At 38.2% G+C, this 17,528-nt stretch overlaps 1 protein-coding gene across 21 annotated transcripts in view; it reads right to left on the reverse strand.

The window, feature by feature from the left end:
* Positions 1–17,528, reverse strand: part of afdna (afadin, adherens junction formation factor a) — a 165,036-nt gene continuing 147,508 nt past the window's right edge. For 11 of the 21 annotated variants that reach the window (XM_088625059.1, XM_088625073.1, XM_088625056.1 and 8 more), the window contains 5 exons: positions 16,484–16,519; positions 8,684–8,818; positions 5,690–6,209; positions 1,419–1,503; positions 1–867 (listed from right to left, as the gene is read on the reverse strand). In XM_088625059.1, the coding sequence (XP_088481185.1) occupies positions 711–867; positions 1,419–1,503; positions 5,690–6,209; positions 8,684–8,818; positions 16,484–16,519 (933 nt within the window). In that variant the 3' untranslated portion in view covers positions 1–710. The remainder of the gene's footprint in view (positions 868–1,418; positions 1,504–5,689; positions 6,210–8,683; positions 8,819–16,483; positions 16,520–17,528) is intronic. The other 10 variants (XM_088625070.1, XM_088625069.1, XM_088625066.1 and 7 more) reach the window with 5 other exon arrangements.

Here is a 17,528-nt window from a genome sequence, read left to right on the forward strand (position 1 = left end):
AAGTATAAGTGTGAAATTTAGGTTGTCCTAGCAAACTCGTTAGAACTATAAGAGAATGTGACAATTCCCCTCAGGATAAATGAAGGTAGGAGGATGTTTTCAGTGCAGCAAACCAACAGAAACCTGCTTGACCAATGTAAAACTGTCTGTATTAAATCTCTGTTCCAATTCTTCTTAAGGTCTCATCATAAAAATCTGACACCAAAGGGGCAAAAAAAAACAGTTTTTACTTACTGTTTAGTCTTAACCAGTATGCACTGCTTTTTGCTTTAGTAACAGGTTAACTTAGGCAACTTATTAAAATATTGGTCTATTAAGCCCAGGAATTCAATTTGTCAGCAGAACAAAAAATCTGGAAATATGTAATGCAGCAACAGCTAAAAAATAACATTCTAAAGATTCAACATTACTAGCGATTAAAAAAAAATATATTGACCATTAACCCAGAACCGTTAAAGGAAAAAAAATAGAACCCCCTTCATGTGATTTTTTGAATATAATTAAAACATTTTATACAGTGCTTTATTATATCTTTGATAGTTCTCATGGAAAGTAAGCAATATTGCCTCTTCTCCTATTGCAAAAGAATACCTAAATCATATTTAACAGTCCAGTTACTTCAGAAACAAATGACTCTCTGCAGATAAAGGTGTTCTCTTTCCCAGCAGGATGGTGGGAGGGTTTGGGCTTGGAGGGCTTGGCTCCAGTCTTTACTTTGTGTTCAGTTCATTTTCCAGCTCCATTAGCTTCCGAGATGCTTTGACTTTGTTGGACACGTCCTGTCCCTGGGAAAAAAGTCGCTGGCGTTCTTTAAAAGTCAGGCTCTCCGGGGCTTCACTGCCTACAGAATTATCTTGTTCCTGGCCACTGTAAAGCAATCATTATATCAAGAACAGATGAATACATACATAGAAGATATGCATTTAGTTCTCTTTATATCCCATCCCACTGACAAGTGTTTGTCATCAATGGAAGGCAAGAAAACTCACCTCTCTCTTCTCGTTTATTCATTAACTAATCTCATCTACCATTTTGGACGCAAGGCTGTTTTTCTGTCACTACCTGAGATCTTTACGTCATTCAGGACAATCTTCCACACATATCAACTGGTCTTGGATTCATGTTTTAGAATATGGCTCATTTTTACATACTAGCAAATGAAGCAGTTTGTGTGCTTTAATACAAGAAAACCCTCTGCCAGAGATAAAAATTCCCTTTTCCTTCTGTTTTAACTGGCAAAAACCAGCTAACTACTGTACTTTGGATGACCAAGTCCCCAGCATGGCCCTGAGGGTCTTGAAAACAAAGTGTTGTCCAGTGTGCACATTGAGGCAGCAGGGTATTTAGTGTTTAACTACCAATGGCTCTGGCTGAAATGAAAGGGAACCATGGGAAACTGCATGCACTGCAATGCTTACCCTTTACCCCATTTTTCTCGTGGGTCCTTGTAAACTTCATGCGATCCTACAACCCCTGTTGCATTTCCAGTGTACGAATTATATCCTAAATTGAAAATGAAAGGAAAACATTTTGAAATGCATTGGTGCGAAGAAAACAGATATAACAAAAGCTATCCTTCATGAGTTTTAAAAGCTGTTGGGTAACTATGTTGGCTAATTTAAGGTTTTTAAAACCTATAGTCTCATCACTGTCAAAACTATAAATAATGTGCATGTTTTTGGGGACAAACATTTTCTGAAAAACTTCCATTCATACTTAATTTAGAATAGCCAAAGATATAGATACAATATATAAAAGAATAATGCTTACAAAGCTCCATTTGTTGTGACAACAGTGAACAACCCCGTTTGGAGCAGTTCTGTTAAATTCACTTTGAGTGCTGTGTAGGTCACATCCAGAGCATCTTACCTTGAGATGGAGGTAACAAGTTGGTAACATCAAACCCAACCAAATACAACAGTCTACCTCCTTTTCTGTTCTAAAAGCACGGGCAAGGCATATTTGTAACCTGCCTGTTTCTGGACCCTGGGAAACAGGATTCTGAGTGAAACACATTTGCTTTCTACCAAGCTATTCCAATGACCCCAAAAATATAGCACTTTGAATGCAGCAACCTCTAATTTCAAAAGCTAATTCCTTTCACTTCCTCGCTTCCTGCTTTTTTACAGCTACCCAACAGCTAACAAAATCACTGAAGCCCTATGTGAAATCACAAGTGGAAGGCAACCCCAAACTGACACATGTGCTTCTCTTTTTCACATTCCTAAACCCAACATACATCAAGGATTCTGAAAACATGAGACTGTGACACCTCAATAAATAATATTAACAACCTCCATGAAAATGAGTAAAGTCTTCAGGAAGCCTAGAAGTTATGAGCTCTATAAATATAATACCACCAGCGCTGCTTACATCTTACTTCCACTTATGATTCACACCGGCTGTAATAATTAACACAAATTAATACAATTCATATTATGCTCACATGTCAATGTGTCTGTTAGAAGTTTTAAAAATACAAAGCTGTATTCCTAAGCTATCAGACAATTTTGGTACTTTTCTGGTTTCTAAAAAGGAGCTTGAAATGTAATATGTATAGAAGGACAATACAAACTAAAAGACAGCAGCAAAACAAACTCATTGAATAATGTGAGCTCACAGGAACCACTCCACTGGCAGAGGGTGTGTTTTGCCTAAGTGACACCAACTGCAATCAGCCATAAAAGCAGAATTGTAAAACTTTTAACAATAAACAAGCATAGGACAGATAAGGTCTGCTCAAGGCTCCACAAATGAATTGTCTAAATCAAACAAAATCAGTTTCACATTACAGCCTCCTCTGAAGAAAAGTCAACGCATTTAGTGCTTATGATTCAGACTCTGAATCATTTTGGTCTTAAAATAGAAATCAGGGGTGTTTTTAAGAAGAAATTGAATGTTGCATATACTGTAAAACAGTGTTCTAACCCAATCTGCTTTTGGTTTCATGTTACAGAAGCCTTGAAACATTTGTGCTTTGCAACAATCTACTTTAAATTTGTGCTTTCTTGCCTCTGTGAGACAGTGGAATGTTCTTTCAGTTTCTGTAAAGGCTGACGTTCATACTGGACCAGGTAGCATTTCAATTATCACTGGAATGCTACGAGTTCCTTGAAAGCACGAGCTGGGGGTTGTAGCACAAACCAGTAGCACACAGACATTACATAGACACAGAGCACAACCAGACACACATCCAAAGCAGAAACAAAGATGCAGTTTGTAGAGAAAAAAGCACCAGACTGGTAAAGTCTCATATCATTTAACGTAAGACTGAAGAAGCAGTCAAGAGTTTTTGTCAAAGAACCACCCTTTGGAATGGCACACATGTACAGTCAATCTGTTGCTGTGCTTCATTTTTGCTGTGCCATCATCAACACATCTTATCAGAAATACAAACAGCAGAATTTATGGAGCATACTATTCTACTATAGCAAGATGAAATGTTGGCAATTTTCTAAAGACATAAAAATATCACAATCATAATTATTTGATTCCCCAACTGGATTACTAGATCCAGAGCTCCTTAATGACATAAATCTGATATTGTTTTACAATGTGGCATGAAAAGGGCCAGTCCTTTGACACAAGAGGAGAACTCACAGAACAACAGAGCTGGAAGTGCAAACAGATGGATTTGAAAGGAGGAGAGCAAGGCAAAGCAGTGGCAGTAAATAGCAATGGATAGTAGGCTAGCTGTAGTCAGCTGCTTTAGCTGGGACTGTGCGTTTATCTGTGCGGGACAGCAAGGTTAGTTGTTCATACATGAGCTAGAATGCTAAATGCAGCATAGAATGTAGCAAGGTCCACAATGAGAGAAAAGGTAAATTATCAATGCAGGGTTGAAAAGTGGTCTTCCAACGCTCTGCACTCTGTAGCTATTTAACCCAGCTAGGAGAGCCAGAGCCACACTATGCTGCATTAAAAGCACTTTTGTATGTGGCTGTTGAAGGTGTGATCTTAGCTATGCTGACCTTAAAAATATCTACCACTTGAAAGGTTACAAAAAATAATAAAATTAACTAATGATTACTCATGGTAACCATTTAATGGTTTAACCGGTTTCAGTTTTATTATAGTGAATAATATAGTGAATGTTTTAACTGAAACGGTGAGCCTTGGCAGCATACTTGTTCTCTATGAACATAAATTTTAAGAAAGTAAATCTGCATAAATGCTGATTGAATTGCTTGTATCTCATGTGTTTTTTAATCTCAAAGGACTGCAAATTACTTCACAAACAGCAGGTCCTCTTTCTCCACCACTGAAGAGCAGGGTGACACAACGTAACGTTTTGTACCAGTAGCACCACAAAGCAGTACATCTAGGGGAGAAATGAGAAATTGTCCCTGGTCAACAGACAGGGGCTTTCATTGGGAAATTCTGGTCCAAGGTGAAAAGTGCCATCTGCTGGTCCACAAAAACCACTTACAGCAGCAGACTGGTTTTCTTACAGATCTTTTATCATACTGCTGACCAGGCCTAAGCATTCATTGCTTCTGAGATCAAGTGGTGAGTTATAGAACTCTTGAAGTGTGGCTCATTATATACAATATAAACCCCAGTATCTTATTAATTGCCTCTGTATCAAGCAGGAGAGCATGTTAAACTAAGGAATGAAACAACCATATTTTCCATCTAACTGCTACTGTACTCCTATTGTGACCTGAGGCAACCAGGGGAAAAAAAAAGACTGCACAACCCATAATTTACTCTAACCATCTCTATTTTTGTTAGAAAATACCATAAACCAAAAAGAAAAGAGAATCACAAAAACTTTATGTACTATAAGTACAACAAAAATCAAAACTCCAAAAGAACTAATCTTTGCAATCCAGTCTAAGAAGACCAGGTCCCCCTACTGAATTGGCCTCCAGTAGTTCAAAGCTGGCACCATAAACGCAACTTAACTAGCTAAGCTATGTGTCGTAACTCAGGCCACTGTTACAGTCAAGACAGACACACAGGATTTCACCTCACTGTCTCCTGATTGTATGGCTTTGCTTGCACTGTGGGGAATTTATTAATCCTTCTGGTCCTTTTCTTTCTTTGCATCAACCATGTATTGTTCCTCTTTCGGACCTTTCAACAGCCACTTACAAAGAAAATGCTTCCTCGATCAGATCTTTTCCCCTTTTGCCAAGTAATAACTGAAAGCTGAGGAGTTTGCCCTCAGCAACAATGTGAAACTAGAAGCTCTATCTTTTACCCTTCACCCAGCATGACAGGCGGGCGCGATCCCCAAAGCAAAAATCAAACAAACATGAATGAGTCAAAACCAACAGTACTTTGATTTGGAGTGCAGATGATTTTATGTTATCGATTGCTTTTACTCAAAAGTGATGACTGAAAGAAGGGTCATTGGTAAGGACAGAGGAAAACTGGTGGACAGAGAATCAAACTCGGGACCTGATTGCTAATTTAATTTAAAGACCAAAAATAAAACAAAAAAAAAAGACACCACAAAACAAACAAAACAAAATAAAATCAAGGTGAAATCACAAATTGATTGGCGATACTAAAAGAATCTACTAGATTGAGAGAGAGAGGGAGCGGGAAGGAGGACGACAAACATCTCCCTCCAATAAAGAACACAGACAACGAACACACAAAAATAGTAGGTAAAAATGGTTTTTAAATGAACCAGAACAAGCGAGTTGCATCTGGTCCCCTCTCTTCTCTCTGTCTCTACCTTTCGAGTTGCCTGTTGGGATGAAGCTGGGTTTGGCGGGAGGGGGAGGGGGCGGGCCTGCCTTGGGCACAGTACTGTTGGCATTGGCTGCGGGCAGCTGGAATGAGCTCGACAGAAAGATCCCATCAGAGAGCGGGCGGGGCGGGCGGGCAGATGGCGGCTGCTGCTGGTGCTTGGGCGCGGGAGGGAGGTCGCCATAAGACTTCCGGGTGGCGGAGAACTTAACCTGACCTGCTAGGCCTGCGTCCTCCTCCTCGTCATCAGTGTACGAGACAAACTTGGCAGTGTACAACGCGTCAGGGGAGATGACCTGGGTTTTGAGGTAAGAGGTGTTTCTCTGAGGCGGGGGTGGAGGAGCGTTAGTGGCAGGGGGCGGGGGAGGGGGGAGCTCATAGTCCCGGGGGAGGGGAGGTCTGTACAGACCAGGCTCGTCAGGCGTCAGCAGCTTTCGCTCAGCTTCCTCGTGCTGCCGGCGCCTCTCGGCCTCCAGGCGTGTGTAGTACTCCTCTTCCTGTCTCCTCTGGGGAGGAAGGGGGAGAGCCGGTTAGCACCTCACTGTCAACGTGGACTGCGGCGAATGCCGCGGAGCGTTTTTACCTGTCGCACAACTCACTTGTAGCTGGCTTGTGTGAGTTTACTGAAAATCTGGGTTCTCATCTTTTTTTAATAGGTAAAAAAATCCACTGCGGGAATGTGAAAGATTGTTTCTTAAATAAAACATTCTAAAAAAATCTGCTGCTGCATGAGGGCCATAGTTTGACTATTTTAGCAGAAGGGAGCGAGTAATTATATACGCAGACTGAAAAGAGAATGTGGCTGCTTTGTCTTTCTCCGCCATTGCTGCTGTAATGTGTAAAATCTTATGGGATGACTACAGTGTGTGATGTGCTAGTCATTTTAAATTAAAACTCTGATGGTTTTCTATTGGAATAAATGTGAGCTAGCAAATGTAAGATTGGTCTTACACTATATAATACATGCACATTCTTGTTTCATGTACAATGAGCAGTAGAAATGGTCTGTGATATTATGGCTCTCACAAACTGCAGCGAGGGACAGCAGAACAAAGCAATGCCTGGTGAGATGATGATGATGATGATTTCCCAGCACACAGCATTTGTTCAACCTAACGAAAAGAGGTTACTCCATGCTTGAAGGGACCAAAATAAAAAGAAAAACTTTTATAATCACATGCCATTTATAATGCATAAAAGTCAGGGTTTTGAAATGCCAGTGGCCTGACAGGCACCCACAGAAAACAGCTTTTACATTTTTATGATCCAGCATGTTATAATGGAAAATCATATTTAAAGCAAATTCAGGCAATATTATAATAATTTGTACTGAAGGAAGTGAAGGATGTTTGACTGGCTTGAACAAATACTATAGGTGAATAAAATATAATTTCAATTATTTAAAGTAAGTTCTGTTACGGTAAAATAACAATTGAAAGCACTTCAATCAGGCCACTGCTAACTTCAAACCCTGAGGTAACATCATAAAGTTAAGCAACAACCTCAGCATGTACGGTACCTATGGTTAAATTATACTAAAAAGTGGGTTCATCATCCCAGCCTCCATGAAAAAAAAACACCTTACAACAATTCAACAAATGACATTTTTGCATCGGATAAATTTATGATGCATTTGCACAGCATCACAGCACACAGTTTGTTTTCTTCTTTTGCTCTCTAAAGTTTGAAAAAAAAATGCTTTGGCCACAAATGTTGAATTCTAATCAATGTTTGTTAAAAAAAGAACTGTCTTCTTGACATGCTTGGTAAATGTACACATTTATATGAAATGTATTTCGTTTATTTGAAAATATTTATATGAAATATGAAATTTTATGAGAATTATTGTAACGCAACCATCCATGGTTTTAAAAAGAATACTGAAGGCTTCAAGGTCTCTTACAAATGAAGGTAAATAAGAATCACTTCAGAATTTGGTACAAATATTTTTGTTGAGACTAAATAGCCTTCAGATACTGTATACCTGAAACTAAATTGTCAAATATAGATATTTTTCAAATGTAACCTTTATTGTTAAACATTAGAAATACTTTTTTTAGTAAGTGGGGCGTTTTAAAAAGGACTGGTAAAACTAATGGTCCTTGTAGGTACACTACAATTAAATCCAGAAATGAATGGCTCTACAGGCTTTGCTGTAATTGCAAGTTGAAATGCCTGTCATGAAGAAATCACTGTAATTATAACAAAACGAAAATCAGGAGGTCTCCATTAGCACTGGAATGCATTTTCAGAGACAACAAAAATCTATTTTTATCTTCTGATAAAAATGCCTAGATTTTTTATATTGACATACTGTATCGCCTTCTAAAAAAAAAGCAGATGCACCAATTAAATCAATGTCTATAAAGGGTAAATATGCTACAATGCACAAACATGTAGAGTAGTGGATAACTGCACCATTACTCATACATAACCATAACTGGCTACATGTAGGCTTGACTGAATTATTTCAATCTGGCTTGCTTAAAGCAACTTCTCTTCTGAAAAAACATTAATATAAACAACTTTGTGTTGGCCTTAGTCAATACTATTAATGATCATGTGATACAATATAATCTCTATGTAAGGTTTTCCTCAGCCTTAAAAAAGGCTTGTAAGCAAGGAAAGGATATTTCAATTTTACTAGTTGTTCTGTAAATCCAGTACTGCGGATGCTGCCAGAACCCGGCTCTGTACTTTAATCACAGAAGCCTTACATTTTGTATGGTCACAAGTACAGAACATGCTTCTATATAAACTTGAAAGAATTAGAAAAAGGGAAAATTATGCTCTTAAATCATATGGGCGTCTACTGAAACCACCTTGGTTTCAGTAAACATCCACGGACGCAAACATTTGTGTCTGACGATAGCTGCAATGCCTTCTTCTAAAACGTTATGCTGCATCTGGGTAGTTGCTGACAGGCATAAATTTGCTTTCATTATTGCATGGCTGCTCCCCGCAAAACGCACAACTGCACCTTTTCCTCGGCCTCTCGTCGAGCCCTCTCCTCCTCTCTCCAGCGCCGCTCTTCCTCCTGCTTGGCCCGGTCCTCTGCCTCCCTCTTTCGGATCTCCTCCAGCTGCTGCTTTCGCCGGCGCTCCTCATCCTGCAACTGAGAGGTGAAGCGGAGCCTTCAGCCCTTCAGCGTTTAGCAACAGTTATCACACCACCGCTCTCTTGTGCCACTTTGAGAAGGAAAAACTCTGACTGGCTGTATGTTAGCATGCCATGTTTTAAAAGATTGGAAGGTTACAGCAAAGATGACCTGGCTGACAGCTATTAAGTTTTGAAACAACTACAACTTAACCACTGTTAGGAAATTTATGAAAAGAACATAAAAACTCTACGCGAGTTATACAAAATTGTGCTGGCATCTTTCCACTCATAATACCAGTATCTTAAAACTCAATTTTAAGAACTGTTAACCTGCAACCACACAACACACAGTACATACTTCTCTGAAACTATACCATAGTCTCCTGAGATATAAATGCCAGCCTAAAGCCAGTCATATTGTACAACACGACTATACTGTATACTATATACTGTATACAGAAGTTTTACACAGACTTCCGTTTTATCACTCACAGACCACATTCCCCGCTTTTCTGTGGTTTCATGGCAAAATTGTTTGCATTTTTGAGTAATATAATAATAATTGGCTTAATAAATGTAATATATGAATTCTTCCTATTGCAAATTGAACAACAAATCCAAGAGTATATCTGGTGTGAAGTAATGTAAAAGTCTAACAACTTTCTCGGGTGAAAGATAGACATCTTTCCAAAACCATACTTTACAAGCCAGCCAGATTTGTTCGTACTGTGGTCTGGCAGCATTCTGTCACAGAACAAACAGAGCTTTAATTTCAGCTTTGTGGGCAGGAGGTATTTATTTTAGCCCTGTGTTCCAGTTAACTGGGATGTGATGTTGGTGAGGAAGGACTTTTCTGCTGTGAGAACTGCATCATCTGTGGAGATATGATAAGGTCATGGTCTTGACTTGTGTCAAAAACAACTTTTTGGCCTGGAACCCAGACATGAAAAGCAAAGGTATTTTAAGTGCTATGGCACTAAAGTGCAGGAAAATTATCTAAAGCACAAGGCCAAAGCTACACTGGAGTGTTTAAGAATAAGAAAGTGAATTTCTTTGATTGGCCTGGTCAAAGTGCTCACTTGAATTCTATTGAGAATGTGTTTTCAAACTTGAAAACTGCTGTCTGAAAGCTATCCCCAAGCAGCTTGAGACAACTTGAGCTAATCTGCCGAGCAAAATGGAGAAGAATTGCACTAAGTTGACATGCAAAGTTGAAAGAGACTTATTCAAAAAGACCTGCGGCTGTATTTGCTGTCGGAGGTGCTTCTACCAAATATTGAGTTAAAGCAGGGGTGCCCAACCAGTCAATTGCGATCGACCAGTCGATCTCGGAGTGCTTGCCAGTCGATCGCAAGAATGTTTGGCAAAAATAAATGGCTATTTGTCTACTTTTCTCAATAGCCTAACAATTTATTCAGATCTGTGCATGTAATGTCATACGTTTTACTGCCCTTGTGTGTGTTTAACACTTGCCGAATGGGTTGGAAAAGTCTCTTCCATGAGAGCTGGCTGACACTGTAAAAAAGGCTACAGGAGCTCCATACATACTGTAGAGTGTTGTATGTGCTACCCAAGAATGCTCTCTTGGTTATTACTGCACGAAACCCACATTTGCTACAGTGCAAAGTGGAGCAAAACAGACTGTCCGTGACAAATCTGTGGCTGTGATAAGTTTGATTGCCTGTTTGATAGAGCAGTGTTTGCGTGAAAATGATGAAGCAAAGAGACCAAAAACTTACCGTTACCACAAGGAATGGGAGCATGATTTTTTTTTGTACTTTCACATTCAAATCTGCAATGCTAGCATTTATGGGAAAAAAAGGTAATATAGAACAACATTTCAAAACTGCACACAAAATGTATGAGGTGGACTTTCCCGCTAAAAGAAAGCTAAGGAAAGGAAAAGTAGAAAAATTTAAATCTCAACTAGCAGCAGTCGGTTTTCACGAGGCTTGATACAAGAGGGAAAGCGGCAATCATCGCATTGTTCCGTGTGAGCCATGTCGTGGCTAAACACAAAAAAGTCATTCAGGGATCGAGAAGTAATAAAAAAAAAGCGTTTGTTGAGGCTGCTGACTTGCTGTTTGGAGATTTCATAAACAAACATTTTTGGCTAGGTTCAGACAGCTGTTGCCTGAAATCAAAGAGTTTTTCAAGTCATCTAAACATGGTGAATATGCCCAATTAGAGGATGACCAGTGGCTTCTGGATTTAGCATTCCTCACAGACTTGACTGAACTGCTGAATGAGCTGAATGTCAAGCTGCAGGGACAAAATAAAGTAATCGACATGATCAACAGTGTTAACATGCTAAAAAAAGAATTACAAGCGTTCTCAGGTAAGCTTCTCAGTGCCAATGCTCACATTAAGGTAGGATATTCTTTTTTCTAAAATGGGGAACGTTACTGGTTCACTGTAGCATGAGTCATTCGCTTTTATTTGCTGTCATTTTAGTGATGGGTATCGTTATTGTACTAATGCGCCCACAGTCTGTTGTTCCTACTGTATATCGGAGCTTCAAATTCACACTGGTAGATCGCGCTAGTACTCAATTAACTGATGAGATCAAAGTGGTGCAGGGTTATCTCAGCTCCACTGATGAGCTGAGATATACTGTACAGTAGCTTTACACAGGCAGAAAATGGTTTTGTCCTTCAAAGATTAGCATTATTGATTCCAAACTGCACTACACCATAGTTAGAAGCACTGAAGTCTGATTCCAATACATTAGGAGGGGACTCAAACTCATTTTCCACAGGGCTTTGTCTCTTCGGGTTTTTGTTACAAGCTCAATAATTACTTACACAACCTAATTATCCCATAAATCATGCATAAATAGCATTTTTCCGATTTTGTACAGCTGACTGCACAAGACATTCACTTTATTAAAGGTACACTTATAAATCACCTCAGACTCTTGACTAGAAGTCAGTCAGGTATGTAATTAATAAAACATAGACCAACAATGTAACTGAGAACACTGTGCCCTCCACAAAATGAGGGTGAGACCAATGGTACTGTATATGACATCATTTTACCATACATGTTTACTTATATGTGTACCATAACTACATACTGACTTTGGTGCCTAACACAGTACTTTCATTTTAACAACTTACTACACCTAAATTAAATACAAATTTTTAAAACAATATTTGAATACAGTGTGAAAAATAACAATTTACTAAGCACATGTTTAATATCAAAACGATGTAATATTGTCTCATTACATCTTATGAGCCTTTAAGACATGCATTCAAAAGCAGGCAAATAAATCAGAATGACTTTGAATCACTTATCAGTATTAGGTATGCTGCAGTACGTTCTTAAAACAGAGGTATCTAGTCCTGGTGTCGGAGGGCGAAATCATATAAACAAGCTAATTATTAGCTTAAATAGCGCATATTGCACAATTCATCAGGTGCTTTAAAAAAATCTAGCGATTCCATCACAGTGTATTGTAGTTTCTTACAGTGTGTGGTAGTGGTTTTTGAAAGTGGAGTGACAGTACTGATAAGCATTCTGCATGTGACTTCCCACAGGAAGGTACACTGCCTCTAAAGGGGAAATTGACAGGTACACAGTGAGACACCTGTCCTCTAAGAAACATTTTGCACCATCTTGTAGTCCAAATAGCTTTTATGTCTGCAATCTATGATAAAGGTATAAAGTTAGCTGATTAGTTAGTGATGTTACACCCCAGAGTATCTAGGATAGTGATTATCAATGTACAGAATCATCTCCACAGTGAGAATTTAGAAAGTTTGATTGAATTGGAAATTAATTCAACTTCAATTAAGTAGGGATGTTATAGATTAAAAGAATTCAGAGTGAAAAACGACTACTATTCTATTAGCAATACTCTATGCATAAGTGTGGCACGAATACATCTATAAAAAGGCCTTTTAGGTTTTATTTGCTCTTCATAGTTGCTTTTCAGAGAATGGCTTTTTTTTTGCCTTGTCAGAATGTTTCAAGATCTTAACATTTTGATTTTACAACTTCAACCATGATGAGCTTTACAAGCCTACAATAAAAACAAAAGTTTTGGAAAACTGCAGTTAAGAACACAGATGGACATGCAAATGATAACATGCAAGAATGTGGCAATGCAGAAGTGAGGAGGAATGCAGTGATCCTTATGGTGAAGTTGTAAAAATCAGGACTTGTAGCCTCCAATATTGATATCAATGCAGAAGAACCATAATCTGCTTCCAGGAAAGTTTTACTCATGCAAACGTGTCAGACCTACAGACTCTTAATGGGGTCAACATACAAGCCATGCATAAATCCCAAACTATAAATAAATAAAATACATTAACTTAATTTTTATGGACTCTTTGTCTCGTGCTTTATCTATTCATTTAAACTCCATTTCAACTTTTCATCTCTCAAGAGTGACCGCTGAGCAGGTAAAAAGTATGGGCAGTGGCACTGTGGTCTAAAAAAACATATCAGTCTCTTCCGGCTTCCATCTTTACGAACCCACAGGGTGACAAAGTTGCTTACTAACAGCTCATATTAGGGCTGGGATGATGTATCAATGCACTGGGTTATAGGAACAGAATGACAAAAAACAGATCTATTTTCCATTAACAGTTTTTTCCAAAAAAGTGGCATTTTGCCTCTTACTTTTCTGTGTGAGATCCTTGATTAGCATAAGGACCTCTTGTTCTACAAGTAATAAACCGTGAGCCATAACATACAGATGTAAGCCCAATGGCTCACACAGGTAATCTCACATGGAAAAGTGTATTGGTAATAACTGTTTAAGAAGGAAGGAAACAAATACGTTTGAATAGGGTGTTGTATTTCTATAAGCATTTAACAATAACAGATATATAATTTGTGTTTATGTTGGATCACCGTTAGATAACAGCAAGTTTCTTTCAATGTTATTCATATTTTTGACATCTGGATATGTTTGAATATGTATAACAAAACTGCAAGCCACTATCATTAAGTGTACATTTGTTGAAATAAATGGACCATATCATCCCTAATTTCCCTTCTTTTTACATTTTAAAATAAATTTAATTAAAACTTATGTGCTGTACCAGAGTTGCATTAATTAATTGCACGTGTGAAGGCAGAAGCCAGAACACACCCTTACTCCATGTCGTTAATTTTAATTCCAGGGGCTCATTTTCAGCACTTATTATAAGGGAAGTTAGCACTAACTGCTTTATTTTGGACAAAAATAAGAGTTATAACTGCAGTATAATAGTCTTGTCACTATATTCCACAATTAATTTTCATAAAATATAAATTTGTTTGCCAGGCAGCCCAGTGGTATCACAGATAGATAAACCTGCCAATGTACATTCAGAATCATGGCTGAGTGACAGAAACAGCTAATGCACACCAGTAGATCAGAAACACTATCCTTTTACAGATGCTTTGACACCATTTTCTTCATTGTGCTCAACTGTATGCCTTTAATATATGATACAACACAACTCCTTTTTTAAAAAATCCCAGTCACAGTAAATGTGGCAATAATGCCCAAGTTACCTTATTTACTGAAATTTACTGAAGTAATTGGTTTGCACGGGTATTAAACTCTGTGCTATGAGAATGAAAGCTTATGCTTGAAATAATAATTAAAACATTAAATGATTAAACATACTGTTTAATAAACATTAAAACAGTAATTCTAAAATCAAAGTCCTAATGGTACAGTATACAATTATAGCAACAGTAAAAGTATTCAAATAAAATTCTAAAATAGCAGTATTTTGAATTTTAACCTTTTGTGACAATATTACTTCTAACAAGCATAGGATGGATTAGAAACATGTCATATTGCATGGTCTTGAGATGGATAAAGAAATGCTTAACTTATATACATATAAAATGTCTTTAGTTATCATCCACAATTTGAACTATTCTCTTTAGCTTCATGGAAAAAAACCTCCAATGCATCCTCTCAACTTCTGTCCTGTCAACACTGTTGATAAGTTTTGTGATGCGGACAAATTTCCACAGGGGAGTAGACTCTAGATGCCAAACACTTCCGTCAGATCTTTTAGGAGACACAAACACAGTCTGCCAAAGTACTACTACAGAAACTACTACTGAAGACTACTGAAACTAATTTTACTATTAAATACTCCCACGTTGATCTTTGCTAAAAGTAGAGTTTGTCTTTCTTCTGTATTGAAGCTACACTACTTTGGCAAGACAAGAAATAAGCTTGAATGTATCTGCAATAACAGAACTAGATGTAATTCCTGAACACAAATGCTTATAAAAAGTTATATAACAAAATAATTAGTTAATGCTGTAGAAACCAAGAGATTTGAGCCTGAAGTATGCCTTCGTCAAGCTAAGCTTTATTGTATGCATACAAGGAGCAACGCATATGGCTCTACACAGCTTATATATACTTTTCTCTACACCCCCCCTCCTGTCTTTGAGGTACTTTATAAAGAAACTCAAGGACTCAGAAAGCAATTAAAACATTCCTTCCTTATCAGGGAGCTTGGTACAGAAGATGGGAGTTTAGTACAGCAAGGTAGAAGCATCTGCGCTAAAGCAAGCGTGAAGGTTAGAGTTAAGCATGTGGATTCAGCAGGAGTTCACAGCTCCTACCACTGTATAGGTACAGAGTAACATGCATATCCTGCTAGGGGACTCCATCAATGCCAATCTAGTAAAGGCAAGTTTTTAGAATAACAGACAGATGAGACACTGTGTCCTACACATCTACACAACAGAACACCACACTAAAGAAATCAACTAACTGTCCTTTCAATATATTTATTCTTCACTTTTTTATTAAACTGGGTTACAGATAGGTCTTTCAAAAAGCAAAGTGACAGTTTATTTGGATTGTTTAGGGCAGCCAACAATAATAACCACTACAAGCCCACAAAAAACACTTTGTGGTAAACGGAGACTTCCTTCCATACTGTGAGATCACCCAGAAAGAGTCTGCGGCTTCCTGGAAAAAAAAAAACTCCCAAAGAACATTTCAATGAGGGATGATAGTCAAAGGAATCACAGGCAGGAGAAACACTGGATAACTGCATGAGAACAGTAACACAGTTATGATACAAACATGCAGAAGGAAAAGTCACATTAACTCTGTTTCTAGCTTCTACATTTGGAGAGGGTCCTTTCCATGCAGGAGTGCTCCAGCTTTCAATGCACTGCGAAAGCTGCTGCTTTGATTTCACTGCTTTACACAGATCTGACTACCAGAATTTTCACCAATAATGGTGCACCAATACATGTTGATGGATATTAGGGAATGCTCTCTTGACTTTCTGGAAGACAGAAGTCATTAATTACTAGCATATTCTCTTCAAGTCAACTGTAATTGGAAAAATTGCTTCATGGAAATGATGACAAGGACCATTAAAGAGCATTGCAACTCAAAATTTAACACATGTCTTGAGGACATCTGAAATGCATCTGCACTTTATGCTTCAAAAGAGGAAGACATTTTGCTGCAGCAGTGGGTCAGATGCAGGAAAGGGTCGCACAGACCTTATAAGAACTCAGTTTTCCCAAGTTGATTTCACCATGGCTGCTGTGAAACTTGAAGTGCAGCTTCTGGCCTTAGTTACTGCACCCTGAGACAAGATCATGGGTCACCAAGGCAAGATGAAATGAGTGACAGAAGGGAAACACAGGTGGCATTTCAGCACAAAGAAGAAAAGTGTAAAGAACATACCAAGTCTAGAACAGAGATTGCTGGAACAGCAGTCTGCTGCAGGAAGGGAAGAAATGAAAAGAAAAGAATAAAAGTGGATAAAAGTGAAACATTGCTTCGGTTTGAGTCAGTGATGTGGTGCCAAGAACATTCCTCACAAGCATGGGATTCATTAGCAGCAACGCCCAACTTCCCCTCAGCAAACACTCAGGATGAAACTGAAGTAATGCATGAGGTTTTAGAAGGTATTTCCACCTCATTCCAGAGCCCCCACTTGTAGCAAAAACAATATTTTTCCTTCAAACATCCAGAGGCTGTGACCTTTTAAAAAATGCTTCAGACTCTCCTTGTTCAAAGCCCAAAAACTGTGCACTGAAGGTTACTTTTATTTTACAAAATCTGTGTATTAGCACACAGTTTAAGAAAAATGTCTTTGACCAAAAAAAATTATATCTTTGCCTGCTGTTTTGGTAAAGAGGAGCACAGAATATTCATATTCTAAATTATCATTCTAAAGTGTAATTTTACAAGGACATACTGTATACCGTAGATACTAAGCAGCCTCAGGCATTTATTCAGTAATGGTGAACGATGCTGCTAGAGAAGCTATTAGCTGAAAAAAAGACCAGAAAGAAAATAATGAGAAATGAGCTGTAGAGGAAGAAATAAAACATCATTTCCGAGAATCAAGATGTACTGCACCTGAATTGGGAGAAAGCACAAACATCTATTCACCTCATGAGAGCAGCATTGGAAGCTTGTGCAAGGATTTGTTTCAAAATAGGTCCATATCTCACAAATTCTGTGTTGGTGTAATTGGCTATTTACATCCTTGTAAGACATACCTGAAGGCGTCTTTAAACCAGTGAAATTAGAAGAAAAATTACATTTATAGTTGTGTATGGTCAAGAAAAAAGGGTGTAGAACTATGTAACCAATTTTGCTGGATCTTTTTGATGAATTTAAGGATTCTGGGACTCACCATAGAATCCTACTGTACCTCTTAGTCTTCCTAACGTCTTCCCAATAAGAAAATCTAACTTTAATCTACAACCTACACTGCATG

This window comes from Lepisosteus platostomus, chromosome 3 (genome assembly GCF_059453375.1).
Source record: "Lepisosteus platostomus isolate fLepPlt1 chromosome 3, fLepPlt1.hap1, whole genome shotgun sequence".
Taxonomy (NCBI): domain Eukaryota; kingdom Metazoa; phylum Chordata; class Actinopteri; order Semionotiformes; family Lepisosteidae; genus Lepisosteus; species Lepisosteus platostomus.